Raw genomic sequence first — 14837 nt, forward strand, 5'->3', positions numbered from 1 at the left:
TAAAAAAAAAAAAAAACTAAAAATTTATAGAAAAACACCTGATATTTCAGACATAATCAAAATAAGCTTTCAAATGTTGAAGCACACCGTATCTCAGCCTTTAAAAGGGAGCGCTTCCTATCGAAGGGGGAGCACATTGTTTGTTTTTGTTTTTCACTTAAGATGGTGAGAAACTCCAACCACTTACCTCATGTTTTTCACCGCCACAGGGTAAAAGGATATAACATATAAAATGTAAAAATAGTTCGAGTTAAAACCTGTAGCAGAGCTACGTGTGTGGGCCGGTGTGGGTCATTGCCTACGCCGTCCAAAAAATTTTTATTAAGAAAAAACCGAACCTGGGTCTAGCCAGATATGATGCTCAGACCAGACTCATGTCTATGACCCATAAACACCCAAGATAAGCACCCATTTGATAAAACTTTCTCGCTCTGTCACTGCTGGAGTTGATTTTAAAATCAGACCAAATTATATATAAATGCGGTATACTACGCCTGTCCGAAAAAAGGGTCCAGTCAAAGAAGTTTCAAGTTAACGTCTGAATTCCGATTCCAACGATTACTTGAGCTTCGAGTAGGCCATGCTTGGTAGGTACTGGATCCAAACAGGTCCGAACCGTTTACCCCCACGGGAGCACTGTCCATATCAATACTTATAGCACAAACAGCGATATATATATATATATATATATATATATATATATATAGAGAGAGAGAGAGAGAGAGAGAGAGAGAGAAAGAGAGGGGAACGACCTGGTCAATTTCTATAGTCGACAGAAAAGGTGTGACTTGATCAACAGGGGAGGTCAAACCCGAAATTGGACCCATTTATTAAACGCTGCACTCCGTTGCCGAGTGGAACATTTGGGACAGTATTTGACGAGATCGGGCTCCAAATGAAAAGCCTGTTTCTAAGATAAGAGTTGGTTGTATGAACCACCGTGGTACACCACGTTCATGTACAGAATGACCAGAATACCTTAGGATGTCAAATGAAAGCCCCTTCTATCAATCCCCTCATCTAAGCTTGTGTAAAGGGTATTTTGGACATTTATTGAAATTTTATATTATGGGCATTAGATAAAAACTTTATTTGTTCTGATTTCATTTTTGCCCTTCTTATAAGAAGGGAACGTTTTTCTTCGTACCAATCAAGGACTTTGTAGTCATTTTGTATCTCAAAAATGAACCCGCTTTGAGACATCTAACCTGCGTTCCCGATGCTAAGGACAGAATGTCTGCGTGGTGTTTGCCGAACCCATGTGAGTCGTGACGAGGGACAAGTGGGAGAGTATAGCTAAGCTTATTGAGAAAAGGGCTGAGGGGTTAAAGAACTGATTATAGGTAGAGAGACACATAGCCGCATGAAAGAAGTGGGAGAAGGTGATCCGTGGAATAGATATTTATATGCGCTTCCTTTCAATCAAACAGTTTCTTACACTGTGGCACCGACGCATCATCCTTCTAAGGTACCTGGCATTTGGTCAAAAGAACAATGTGCTTTTGAGATATATCTTCTTATAACTCGTTTTTTTTTATAACATTGTGTTGTTTTTTAAAAAAGAAATAAGTATTTTTTTATTGCTGCATTAAATAAAGAATCCATGATTACATTATATTTTCTAAAACAAAAATTGCATGTTTTAGATTATATGAAAATGTTCATGTTATCAAACACACGCTTTAGGAGATTTTATGACAATGTTCATGTTATCAAACAAGGCTGAATTAAAGTTTTTAAATTTGAACAAAGATCAAAATATCATTTTGTGAAACTTTCTAAAATTTACAAGTAATTTAAAAAAAAATCAAGTAAAACCCGAGCAACTCTCATTGGCTCCACCCCTGCTCTTAGTGCTCCAATGATCATGCATTAGAAAACAACCTGCAAAAAAAAGTTTGAAGGTAGAGAATGACAAGAACAAGAGTTGATAAAGCTTCTCAAACTCAAGGAACGGACATCACGCACGCAAACAGGGAATGGTGGTCCAACCAGGCTGAAAAGGGACGCGAGGAACGCGTTTGCTCATCGTTTTCTCAAATACCCCAACGGAGAAGTGAGTCAAGACGTTTTGTTTGTTCGCATAGAATCTGTAGCATCTCACATCACACGTAGGGACAGTGGTTGTCGATAGATCAGTTCTGATCAAGTCAAGAAAGTCCTTGGGGGCCCCCAATAGACCCATTCAAACGCGGCCATTAATGGAAGGGCCACCACCAGGCAGAGCTTATAAGAACAGGGACCGATCTCTTCCCGCCGGCATCCAAGCCGTTCTGTCTCCCTCTATCTCAGCTGTCGCCTCCGAATCTCTTGGGTGGTGCTTCAAGCTTACTCACAATGAAATCGATCGGTCGTGGCGTCATCCCACCAAGAGGCCTTGTCCTCAGGCGGTCCCTGAACAAGATGTTTGGCATCCTCCGCCGCTGCCTCTGCTGCTGCAGCTCCTCTGCTGCGGATCAGTTCTCGCACTCCTACCAGCCTTCGCGTGTAAATCCTGCTGATGAGGTTAGAACCTCTCCCCTCTCTCTCTCTCTCTCTCTTTCAATTGTCTATTGAGTTACTCGGGTGGTTTCGAGTTTCGGTCCTGAGTCGACCGTTGTTCAATTGCATTACTTGGTTGTGCGAGGATCAGACAGAATGTCTGAGATTATGGCACTCAAAGGCCAAGAACCGGCATTTCATTGATGCTGGAGACATGGTTCCACTTTGGAATACAAACTCCCATTATGAAATAATTGTGTCTGTTGTTCTCAATTTTGTTTTCTTGGTGAACATTGTTCTCACCCGTTTGTTTTCCTTTCTTTCTCAGGTTTCACCTCCGACCCTTTCATCATCCCGCTGAGACCAGCGAGGGACAAGAGGGTTTGTCATTTCTGGGAATGTTGACTTGGTGTTGATTCTGCAAGTAATCCAGACGGATCTAGTTGCTTAGAAAAACGAAAAGGAGTTCAAGACTAATTCAATGTAAAAAATAATATCACTTTTGTACCTATTCTGATTGACAGTTTAATATCATATCAAAACAGTCAACTGTAGGTTGTCTTTTTTCTAAGCTTTTTGTGATTTTATTCGTTCCATGTGCAGAAAATAATATGGATGTTTCAGTTAATATCCCTCGAATGAAAAAATTCCGTGGGTCCATCATCCTCCATGATGAGGAGATTGATTGCTTAAGAGCACGTAGTTTCACGTGTCCACGAGAACCAAAAAAAAATAAAAACAGGAGCTACGAATAGAGAGATCATCTACTTCTATTAGAAAAAAGATGGTAGCATATTGAAGGGCAAGGTCGAGAAGGTGATTTAACTTTTTATAAAGACTGGTGTTTGAATCTTGAAATAGATGCTTTGTGTATTTTGAATGACAAACATAAAGGGAGTCGGTGGCATCTTTAAAGGCGGTAAATGAACCACTCACTTTAAAATAAAATAAAAAATAAAAAAATGAATCATCTTCCTTCTTAAATGTGTAGGTGGAATCATCTTAAGTTATGCTTAACTCGAAAATTAATTAATAGAGTCAACTAAACTAACCGTACCATGGCTGACAACAGATGACGATAGTCGATAGATGGAAGTGTCCCACCCAATCAGCTTAATTCTGAGTAGCAAGTTAATAGATGTGCCTTCATTGATTTCACTGTTTTTAATCTCCTTTCAAGCTTTCAAAATTTATTTTCTTATATATATATATATAAATAACAATTGAGATCAACCGATTACTTCAATAGCCAGAATTTTGTTTTCTATCCCTAAAAACTGTAACAAAAGAAGCATTGATGATAGCCAGTTGCTTGTTACTGTTTCTAACGATAAAATATATTTTTTGTAACCCTTTTTAGCGATAAAAAAACAACAATCTAAGTACAACAAGTTATAATAAAAAAACAACTATCCTACCATTAAGGCTGCGTTTGATTGCAAGGAAGAATTTAACGTGGTAAATTTTTCTGGAAAAAAAAACAAGATGAAATTTAACCCACTTCTGAATTGAGACCATGTTTGATTGCAAGGAAGTTTTTTGCAGGATAAAATTAACTGTGTTTGATGCACAAGATAGTTTTTTGCAGGGTAAATTTAATTGCATTTGGTGCACATGGTAAAAAAATAAGAGACTTTTTTTTCTGACCATTAGAACTTGTTATATTGGTTCTCCTCAAATAAGAAGAGAGTACAAAATGAAAGATGATGTAAACAAATACCATTAACACAACACTAAAAACTCGAAACCCCACAACATTCATGTAAAACATAATGCTCATGAACATGAACTTGGTGAAAGACCTAACAACGAAGCCCATAGTTAACATCTTCTAGTGCTCAAAACACTTACCAAAATCGGATGATTTCAGTAATGAAACCTTCACGACCTGCAAAACAAGTACATTACGGAACCTATGTTACGAAAAGGTGGTTGCAATGTGGTAAAAGTTGCTGCGTACGTTGTTAGAAAATGAAATACTCAGAAACAACATAGTTTATAAATTATTAACTAAATAATCAAAGCAATGTTGCTGCAGGTACGTTTCAGCACAATGATTCCATGAAAACAAAGAAGTGCCAAGAAATATGTAATGAGATAAAAGTTTCCATTAAAAACAAGCATTAGAAAGAGTAAATAGTGAAGCACACAACTCATAGTTGATTTCAGAGGTGAACTTAGATGAGTGATGCTTAAGCTTGTACTTGTTAAACCATTACAACATAAAGACACTTAGATGAGTGATTCAGGTATTAGAGACAGTGATAGAAATCCTAAAACAGGACATTATGACATGATCATTTTAAACAAGCAATGAAGACATCAAGATAGCTTTAACAAGCAATCAAATCTGCTCATAATGGTACTCATCTTTCATATTCCAATGAAAGAGGTGTTGCTGGGAGTTAGGATCCCCACCTTTGATTAAAAATGAATACTATGTACAAGCACCAAGTAAGGGGCAACATGAGAACCGCACTAGCCTTACAAGTTAAAAAGCACCAAGTAAAAATGAATGATTTATGACAAAACAATCGAAGTGCCTTACAAGTTAAAATTAACCTAAGTTGCAGAATCAGCAGCTACAGAGGAAGCTACATATGTTCATTTTCTTTTATATCCTTCAAAGACGACAGGTGCTATTTCTAAGTTGACAGGTCTACTGAATTTAGGTTCCCCAAAGTATCTGGATATGTGTTAGATGGACAGAAATAGATACCTTAAAGACTTAAGCAGAGTTCACCTAGAATACTCATAACAGATAAAAAAGGAATTACTAAAACCGGCACTACATATGTATCCTCCCATAGCGTCCCTGGACAATCAAATGCAGTTTTGGGAGAGGCGCTTGGAGTGTTCCACTATAACAACCCGACCCACTCCCGGGCTCGGGCCCCTGGTTCGACGGATCTCAACCTACCCCCTAGCGATTTTGGTTCCAATCTTAAAAAGGTTAGGAACCAGGACAATCATCTCATTAAAGCCTCCCTTTATAAGCCCTTGAAGATCCCTCACAATCTTCGATACGGGACTAAACATCTGGGGTGTTACAATCCACCCCCCTTAAGGCACACGCGTCCGCGCGTGTGGGACCCTAGGTCCGAGTGTTGAAACTGCTCTGATACCATTATAACAACCCGACCCACTCCCGGGCTCGGGCCCCTGGTTCGACGGATCCCAACCTACCTCCTAGCGATTTCGGTTTCAATCCTAAAAAGGCTAGGAACCGGGACAATCATCTCATTAAAGCCTCCTTTTATAAGCCATTGAAGATCCCTCACAATCTTCGATACGGGACTAAACATCTGGGGTGTTACATCCACATTTCTAGATAATGACTACAAACACAAATCAGCGTTAAAGTCCATTTTTTCCTCCATAGATCCAAAGACTAAGCAATCGGTCTTTTTCATAGACTTGTAATAAAAGAGAAAGAAGGACGAGAAATCTATCGTTCAACAGAAAAACGTGTAAATATTGAGCACATTCAGCAACATATTCAAAATGGCAACAGAACACCCAAACAAAATTCAGTGAGAAAAGGTAACAATGGATCTGATATCCCTTTAAATTATTGCATCTAGAAGTTCTTTGAGCATCTGATTAGCAACCTGGATTGATACTCAAGTCCTTCATCTTCATTTGTTCCCAAACAGATTAAGCTAACAAAAGCAAAACGTTCAAACATTAGCAAATTCCAAAAACATTATTTCAGTATTTAACACGAAGAACCTACTCTCACATTAGCCTTTCTCTCGCATACACAACCAGACCAGAAGGTTCAGAAAAGAAGATTTGAAAAAAGAAAGTGAAACCACAAGAAAACCTCAACCAAAAACACTCCCACAAAGGATGAAGCGACAAAAAGAAAAAATGAAAGCTTAAAGATGAAAAGTGACATTAAACCTCCTAGAGTTCTCTTCATTTTAACTTGTAAGGCACCCGTGTTGGTAGCATAAGAGCAGAAAACAAAGCAGGAAAACAAAGGGAGACAACAAAAAGATTGAAGCATATCACCGTTCAAGTTGCTGTATACCTGCAGGGAAGTTGATTGAGACTTCTTTCCTCCTGGGACCTCAAGAACCACAGGGGAGAATGAGCAAACGATTTCAGACAGAGAGCAAAGAGACAGCGACCCTGTAGAGGGAGAGAGGAGAAAGGGATCAGGGCACCTATAGCAGAAACAGAAGGAGAGAGGGGAAAAAAAGGCAACCTTTTACCGACAAAGAGGGGATCTTCCGCTTCGACAAAGACGAAGACGCAGGGAATGGAGAGCGTCGATTGTCAGCTTCAGGAGGCAGCGACGGATGCCTTCGACTTAGAGCAAGAGGCATCGACGGAGAGCAGTTTGATTGCAGGGAGCTTCAGGCAGAGAGGAGAAGGGGGCTTCAGGCGGCAGGGTGGAGACGCAGGGATGGAGAGCAAAAGGGAACGAAAGAGAGGCAGCGCGAAGGAGGAGAATGGGGCTTCAGGCAGCGAAGGAGAAGGGAGATTTAGGCAGCAACAGAGAAGAAGGAGGCTTCAGGTGGAAGGTGGGAGAAGCGCGGGCTTCGACGGAAGGGGAAACCGAGAGAAAGGGAGGATGAAATTTTGAGCCCTAACGGCTCAAAATTTTGTTCGCGGTAAAAAGTCAAAGGTCAGACCTTTGACTTTTTTCTGCGTTAAATTTATCCGCATTGTACGAAAAATTCAAAGGTATCGACCATACGTATAAACAATGAGTCCCACAGCAATTAATTCAATCTATCTCCTCACCGTCATTATTGAGCTCTGACCAATTCCACGGTCGACTTCTATTCAATATATTTAACACTTTGGTAGATATCTAAAACAAACTTTACACGCCCAAAACTTTGAATGCTCCTGCAGAGTCTAGTGGACGTTGAAACAACGGGATTTTTCATCGGGGATGGTGGGTCTCCACCATCTCCAATGACGTCTAACTGGGCTACCCAAAATATTAGATTTGGATGCAGTTACGTTTTATAAGTACATGAACAGTAGCTGATCCACGTATGGGTTGGTGTGGGCCATTGCCCACCCCAGCCAACACCAGCCCTTGAAAAAAATTTACGATCAAGGAGTTGGACCCAGGTTCAGCTAGTTGTGGTGCCCACACCAAACTCATGTCAATGCCCACATACACCAAACCCAATAAGGTTAGGGTTAGTGTCCCTTTGATAAATTTTTTTAATTCCATCGTTGGGTAAGACAACAGAAATCCATATCCAGTTTTTTACTTTGAATAATAGACGAGGGGGGAACGAAAATTACTACACAGACGTAAAAAGCACGTCGTGCAAATCGATCAGGGAATGTTCGGCCATAACTTAGTGCAAAAAAATAAACAAATAATCATTTTTGAAATTAAAAGAAACGGAAAAATATATAAAATTAATGAAAAATGTAAAATTAAAAAAACTGAACGTGCCACCTCGAATCGGCCACCAGATTGAATTGGTTCGTCACTCATTCGGTTCGAATTGGCTTACAACATTGCCCAGGAGTTCAAGAGATGAGAAAAATACAAAGGCAAGACTTAATACCCACTTGGGTCATCTTGGCCCACTATTTCACCAAAGCCTTCGTTCAACTCATTGAGTTTCCGAAAACCTAAAATCATTGAGTTTAAACTAATGAAAATGTGCTTTTATTGATGACAAAAAGCTCTAGCGTGCTTTTAACAATATTTATACTTTAATAGTGCTTTTGATTATCAACGAAACTTTGGGTGCTTTTAACAATTTTCTTAAGAAATCCTCCATCAAAATTTTTGGACATTTTAAAGGGTAAATTCATAGAACCAAGTAACATATATTCTATGAATTCATTGGACATTATCAATATGCTATCGGTGCCAAATGGCCCGTTTGAATCGGATGATAATTAAAACTTGCAAAACTAATTCCCACTTTGGATTTGATCCATCCAGCTTGAACTTGGAGCGTGCTAATTTACATGTTAATTTGGCCTTCTATAAGAAAGATTGAAAAAGGGACTAATAACAGTTACAAACGAAGACTGTTTCCTAAAGCGCAGGGGGCCGAACTAAGCGGGGCCCTAGCCCCCACTCAATTTTTTTTTTATAAAAAAAACTTAGGTGTAAATTTTAAAAAATTTCAATTGTCTTATATAAAAATTTTAACAAATATTTTTTAGCCCCTATCAAAATTTAAAAACTTTAATTTAAGTCTTCTCATGAAAAATTTCTAGCTCTGCCCCGCTAAAGGTGCTGGCCCCATATGCAAGAATTGACTTCTACTGATGGCTACTCCTATATCTAACCTTTGAGCCAATAACAAAAAGGTCATTCTCCTTTCATTCAATGACATCGAACGAAACCCTCAAACTTTACCACTAAACTCTCAAACGGACTCATCTATTAAAAATTATTAAAATTTACCAATTTATATTTAACATTTTTTTTTAATTAAGATTATTTTCTTTTTACAAAATAAAAAAAATCACGAATTGCCTCTTGCCTATTGGTCAGGGGTGTTGGTGCCGGCGAGGGTCACAACTCTCCTGAAGGTTTGAGGTGAGGGTTGCTCAACCCTTGCCACTTTTGGTGAGGGTCACGTCTCACGCGACCCTTGTGGCGCCATCGCCCCTCGCCGGCATGCAATGGATGATGGTGTTTTTTTTATTTCACAAAAATTTAATTTTAATTTAAAAAAAGTTAAAAATTGAATTGATCATATATTTTAATTAACAAAGGGGATTGTTTGAGAGGTTTTTTTTTTTTTAAAAAAAGTGGAGGACTTCCTATTTGTTATTGGCCCCAAGGTTGGCCACCCTTTGAAAATTTTTTCCTTTTCTAAATAATTCAACCATAACCCCATCCAATCTGTTTGGAGACAAAACTGGTTGCTGAAGCCTTTGAACTTCATCGCTCTAACTCACCATCGGTCACCTGAACGATCATAACCTGAGCTTGCCTTCCGCCGGAAAAACCTCATACATTGAATCAAGTGAGTCACTGGTTAATGCTTTCTAAGCCAAGTAGGCCAAGTTTGCTTTATTGACCTCTTGGATACGGTCAACCAGGTATACATTCCATCTTGTTGCCAAATAGGCCAAGTTTTCTTTTATAAGAACATGTGTTATGAGACAGCCGCTCCAAAAATGACATAACCTTATTTTTGAAGCCTCAAATTTGATGTTGACTTTAGTACTTAAAGGCAAACATAAATTCTCTTAAAGCTACTCTATCATGAGATATTTTTTATACGACTGATTTGGGGCATATTCATGGAACACACATAAAATAAAGTACTCCAACTGCCAAATGACCTCCTACTCATTTAATTGGTAGACACCTCTATTCAAGTTGCCATTTCTTTCAAAGCATCTCATTTCCGTACCATCAAAGTCACAATTAAACTGGGGCGGAACGAAGTTTTTTTTTTTAAGGGTGGGCCAAACGGTCCAACAAGCTTATCTGGGTAGAACTAAACTAAAGTCAAATCCAAAAAATACATTATGCAACAAAAAAATTTCAATTTTTTTAATGTAATTTTTTTTTCAATTAGCTAAGGTGGGGCTACACCCTACGTCTTTCAAAGCTGCTTCATGACCTAAATAGACCTATCAACTAGAGTGTCACATTGCCACCATTTGAAGTCTAAAGAATAATGTCTGCATAAATCAAACTAACAACTACGTTCTCACCAGCCTGTCAACTCGACCGACTACGCTAATGACTTAGGGTGATCACTTTTTGTTTCCATGCTTGAGAGGTTCATATCTCTCAAAGGGTATTTGACAAAACATATGTTTTTATTTGAAGAACACAATGATTTTATTTCAGAAAAAGGTAATACCATTATTCTAGCATTTGTCCAGTAAATCTGACAAAACATCTATAATCACATTATATATTCTATAAGAACATACTGTTTCTGGATTTACGCGTTATGAGAATACGTGTTTCAAAAGCACAATATTGTTCTCATCAAATACATTTTAAGGCTGAACTTGTAAGTTAAAATCTACTGAAAATTAATGTTTAAGAGAAAGGAAAGAGGCCGAGGTAAACGGGCGTTCGGTGCACTAAAAAAGCATGTGTTCAAGATGTGTCCACCATGCTGCCTCTCTACTGCTGATTTTCTTCTTAATTAATTTTAATTTTAAGCAAAATAGAGAAAAAAAAAATTCTACATATATGGTTGAAGTAGGAACAATCAATTAGTTTATGTTGAAGTTTTGTTCTTTTAAAAGTAACGAAAAGGATAGCGAAAAGGCAACAGTTTTTTTTTTTTTCCCAAAAGAACCATATTGACAGAAATAAACAAAAAATGGTTCACAACTTTTGAAAAGCAGAAGTGTTCTCTGATTATCAAACAAAGAGTTAAATGAAACCATCTTAGATCTTCAAGAGCACTTACGTTCCGATGTTTTTGGATTTCTTCTTCTTCATATGTTCTTGATCGGGAGTCGAAACCTCAATTCATGTGCCTGCTTTTAAAGTGGAATCCTCGCGTACAGAGCCGATGGACTCAGATATCTAGATCTATATGCATCAATCCATGTTGGCAAGCGTCAATTTTTTTTTTAAATTTTTAATTATAAAAAATATTAATCAATATGTTAAAATATTAATTAAATAAAAATGCTTACGTATTATTTAGTTGACACCTTCCAGAAAAATCCCCATGTAAAGTTTTCTTGCATATATATACACACATTTTACAATTAATGCAAATTTAAAACAAGGTTAACCTTTTGATCAGCGAAATATAGATAAATCTCTTTAAAATAATTTTTTTATTTGAATAAATATAACAATCTTCTCGCCAACCATGAACGACCACAATCTGAGTTCGACTCCCAGTCCAGCTTAATTCTCTATAAAAAAAATAGTTATAATTTACAAGCAAATATTGAAGGATTTGTCTTCTGCACCCAAGGGCGGAGCTAAGGTGGCCGCATGGGCCCAGGCCCACCTCAGTTTTTTTTAATTTACATGTAAATTAAAAAAAACACACATTTATTTTACATAGAAATTTTAAAAAATAATATTTCGAGCCCAATCAAATCAAAGTTTGGAAAATTTATTTGGAAAATTTAATTCAGCCCACAGATTTGAGTCATGACCCACCATGCTTATCCACGTACACCTACGTACAACTAACACATGTTTGTGTCCAATTGACGTAAGCGCACGCACCATTGACATTTAAAATGTGATATCAGTTATCACCACTAACATTTAAGATGTCCCATCGACCCTAGTTGCAACCCGAGCCCAGCCCATGAGTGGCCCCATGCAATTAGCTCTACTCCTTCCAAATCCTTCTGTTTCTCTTTCCTTTCTTTCCATCCTTTAAATCCCTCCATTTTCATCCACCTTAAACATGTAAACTTTTCTTTGTTTTGTTCAACTGGTCATGACTTCCATCCTTTTAGCTGAGCAAACCACTACCCAGAAGAGAACCTTGGGGCTGTGACATCCATCTTGTAAGTGGTGTAAGATACCGAGGAGGAAGAAGAAGAAGGAAATGATTACCAGAGAAACAGGGCAGCCGCGGTTGCTGTTGCTGTTGCTGCTCATGTACGTGTTGTCACCACCCATGACAGAAGCACCAATGCTCATTCACAATGGGAAGGCACCCAGCGACCTGCATCCGGTCGTCCTGGTTCCAGGCATGGGAGGCAATCAGCTGGAGGCCAGGCTGACCGGCGCCTACAAGCCGTCCGGGGCGTTCTGCCGGCCTTCCACTGGCACTAAGAAGTGGTTCAACCTGTGGTTGGATCTCTCAACCCTCCTCTTCCCTCCCTTCACAAGATGCTTTTCCGATCGCATGTCCCTCTTCTACGATCCACAGACCGACACGTACCAAAATGCACCGGGAGTGGAGACGAGGGTTCCTCATTTCGGTTCCACTCGAGCCCTCGAATACCTCAGCCTCGGCTTCCAACAGTAAGTCGTTCCTTCATTTTACCTACTTGCTTTTTTCATTCAAGCGTTCGGAGTCAAAAGTTTTCAGCCAAGAGGCACTCGTTACAAAAAAAAAAGATAAAATATATATTAAACATAATAAGATAATTAAAGGGTACTAACTAAATAATTAAAGGGTGCTAGTATATCAACAAACTATTTGTTGAAAACCACTAAATTAAAAATAAATGAAAAGAGATGCGGGCAACTGCCGATACATGCCTGTCTCTGCCTCTAGCACATTCAGTTGTTACATGTTTTCTTTCGAGCTTAACATTTCTCATTACAACTTCAATACTATTAAAAGACAAGAGAAGATAACGGATAGTGGAATTTTATTACTCAAAAATGCTGATGTTTGTTTGATGAAGAACATAAGTAATAGTACTCGGTAGTTGTTGGCCGTTTGTTTGATGATTTTTCGAAGTCGATGGTACAAGATTATGACGATTCTTTTTTTTCTCTTTTCATTATTGGTAGGCATGTGACCTCATACATGGCACCTCTGGTTAAAGCTCTCGAAGAAATTGGGTACATCGACGAGCAGACTCTGTTCGGTGCGCCCTACGATTTTCGGCATGGCCCCGGCAACGTTCGTTCTCCGTCGGTGGGCTCACAGTTCTTGGCAGATCTCAAGGGTTTGGTGGAGAAGGCAAGCTCCTCTAATGGCGGCAAGAAAGTGATCATAATAAGCCACAGCCTTGGAGGACTCTGGACCCTCCATCTCCTCAATAGAAGCCCCTTGACATGGCGCCAGAAATACGTGCGACACTTCATTGCTTTGACCCCACCCTGGGCCGGCACCGTCCAAGAGCTGCTCGCCCTTGCCTCAGGCTACACGCTGGGCCTGCCCCTGGTGAATCCGTTGCTTGTCAGGGCACAGCAGCGGCGCTCCGAGAGCAACCTCTGGCTTCTCCCTTCCCCACCGACGTTCCGGCATAAACCTCTAGTGATCACGCCGTACCAGACGTATTTGGCTTCCAACTTGTCGGAATTCCTCGCCGATATCGGGTTTCCGGAGGGAATGCATCCTTACCGGTCGCGCATTCTGCCGTTGATGTCTGACCAGCTAGCGGCGCCGCTGGTGCCTGTCACTCTCATGGTCGGAACGGAGGTGGAGACACCCGAGGCTCTGGTTTACGACGAGCAAGGGTTTGATAAGCAGCCTGAGATTGTCTTCGGAGATGGCGACGGAACTGTCAACCTGAAAAGCATGCTGGCGGTGGTATCTGCGTGGGAAGGCGTAGAGAATCAGTCGCTGAAGGTGACGAAGCTGCGTCGCGTTTCTCATCTGTCCGTTTTGAAAGATGAGTTCTCCGTTAGGGAAATTCTTCAGGAGGTTTCATCCATAAACCATTCTCTTGCTTGAAACGAAGTTGGTTTGTCGATTGTGAGTGGATCATGTTTGATGATCAATAATATATAAGAAGCTTCAATTTCTGAGAGGCCAAGCTAAGTCCGCTCTCGTCACAGTCACTCGCATCGTTCTGCTGCTGCAAGCAATTAATTCACATAAACCCAACAATATGTCAACGATGCGGACCCATGCTCTTCATTATAGATTCACACCTTTACTGATATTGGATAGTGTCGTGACTCATATTCTTGATGCGCCATTTCACATGATAAATATATAACGGTAAGTAATTTATCTCGTTTACACATTTTGTCCCTTAAAAATTCAAAATGTTGTTATTAGTACCCTTTAATTAAAAGTTTCTTGTTTCATCCCTACCTCACCCCTAAAAAAAAGAAAAAAAAAACTCGAATTCAATCAACCATTCTCCTCCATATTTTATCTCATATTTTCTTATTTCATTTTTATATGTGAACTTGTTCCTTTGCATTACTTATTAAAAACGGAGAAATAAGTAATCCTTATTTGTTTTTCACTTTGATTCAAACTTAGACCTGGGCGCCGGGCCCAAAAAATCCTGCCTGGACCTACGTTGGTCCGACTAAGGTTCGATCCAGTTCGATAACTTTTAAATAATTTTTTTTATTAATAATATATATTTTATTATGAAAAATATATTTTACATGAAAAAATATTATATATATATATATATATATTGTAATGGGGCCGAGCCAGACCGAGCTTGGACCTGGGTTTCGGGCATCGGGCCTGTGCTAGGGCTCAAGTTTCGGACATCGATTTGATACAAACCCGGTTCTTACCGTCTCAGGCCCAGGCCGGCCCAAGTACGCAGCCTTAATTCCATCTTGTTGCACACGTTAGCCTGCAGCAGCATTGTCAGGCTTTAACACATTGGCTGCAAGGCAAGAACATGTGCCTTGAGATAACCCCTCAGAGAATGACATAACCTTCGTCTTCAAGCAGCCAATTTGATGTTGACTTTAGTAATTAAAGGCGGACATAAGTACTCTTAAAGTTAATGAGTATTTTATGAATCTT

The 14837-nt window shown here is 39.4% G+C and overlaps 1 protein-coding gene and 1 long non-coding RNA gene across 2 annotated transcripts; both read left to right on the top strand.

The window, feature by feature from the left end:
- The first annotated feature begins 1960 nt into the window (after positions 1 to 1960).
- LOC126409953 (uncharacterized) lies at positions 1961 to 3046 on the top strand. The gene is made up of 2 exons (XR_007572938.1): positions 1961 to 2505; positions 2810 to 3046. It is a non-coding gene; the product is annotated as an uncharacterized LOC126409953 (long non-coding RNA).
- An 8842-nt stretch (positions 3047 to 11888) lies between these two features.
- On the top strand, positions 11889 to 13882 carry LOC116251206 (lecithin-cholesterol acyltransferase-like 1). Its single transcript, XM_031625329.2, has 2 exons — positions 11889 to 12403; positions 12902 to 13882. Exons 1-2 carry the CDS (start codon positions 11982 to 11984, stop codon positions 13788 to 13790), a joined length of 1311 nt encoding a protein of 436 aa, XP_031481189.1. The 5' UTR covers positions 11889 to 11981; the 3' UTR covers positions 13791 to 13882.
- Positions 13883 to 14837: the final 955 nt, after the last annotated feature.

The sequence above is a fragment of the Nymphaea colorata genome, chromosome 3 (assembly GCF_008831285.2).
Source record: "Nymphaea colorata isolate Beijing-Zhang1983 chromosome 3, ASM883128v2, whole genome shotgun sequence".
Classification (NCBI taxonomy): domain Eukaryota; kingdom Viridiplantae; phylum Streptophyta; class Magnoliopsida; order Nymphaeales; family Nymphaeaceae; genus Nymphaea; species Nymphaea colorata.

What these genes read in the sequence shown, in the direction of transcription:
- LOC116251206 (XM_031625329.2), top strand. Translation starts at nt 11,982, where the DNA reads ATGATTACCAGAGAAACAGGGCAGCCGCGGTTGCTGTTGCTGTTGCTG. An exon ending in CTCAGCCTCGGCTTCCAACA is followed by an intron (nt 12,404 to 12,901) that starts GTAAGTCGTTCC and finishes CATTATTGGTAG; the next exon opens with GCATGTGACCTCATACATGG.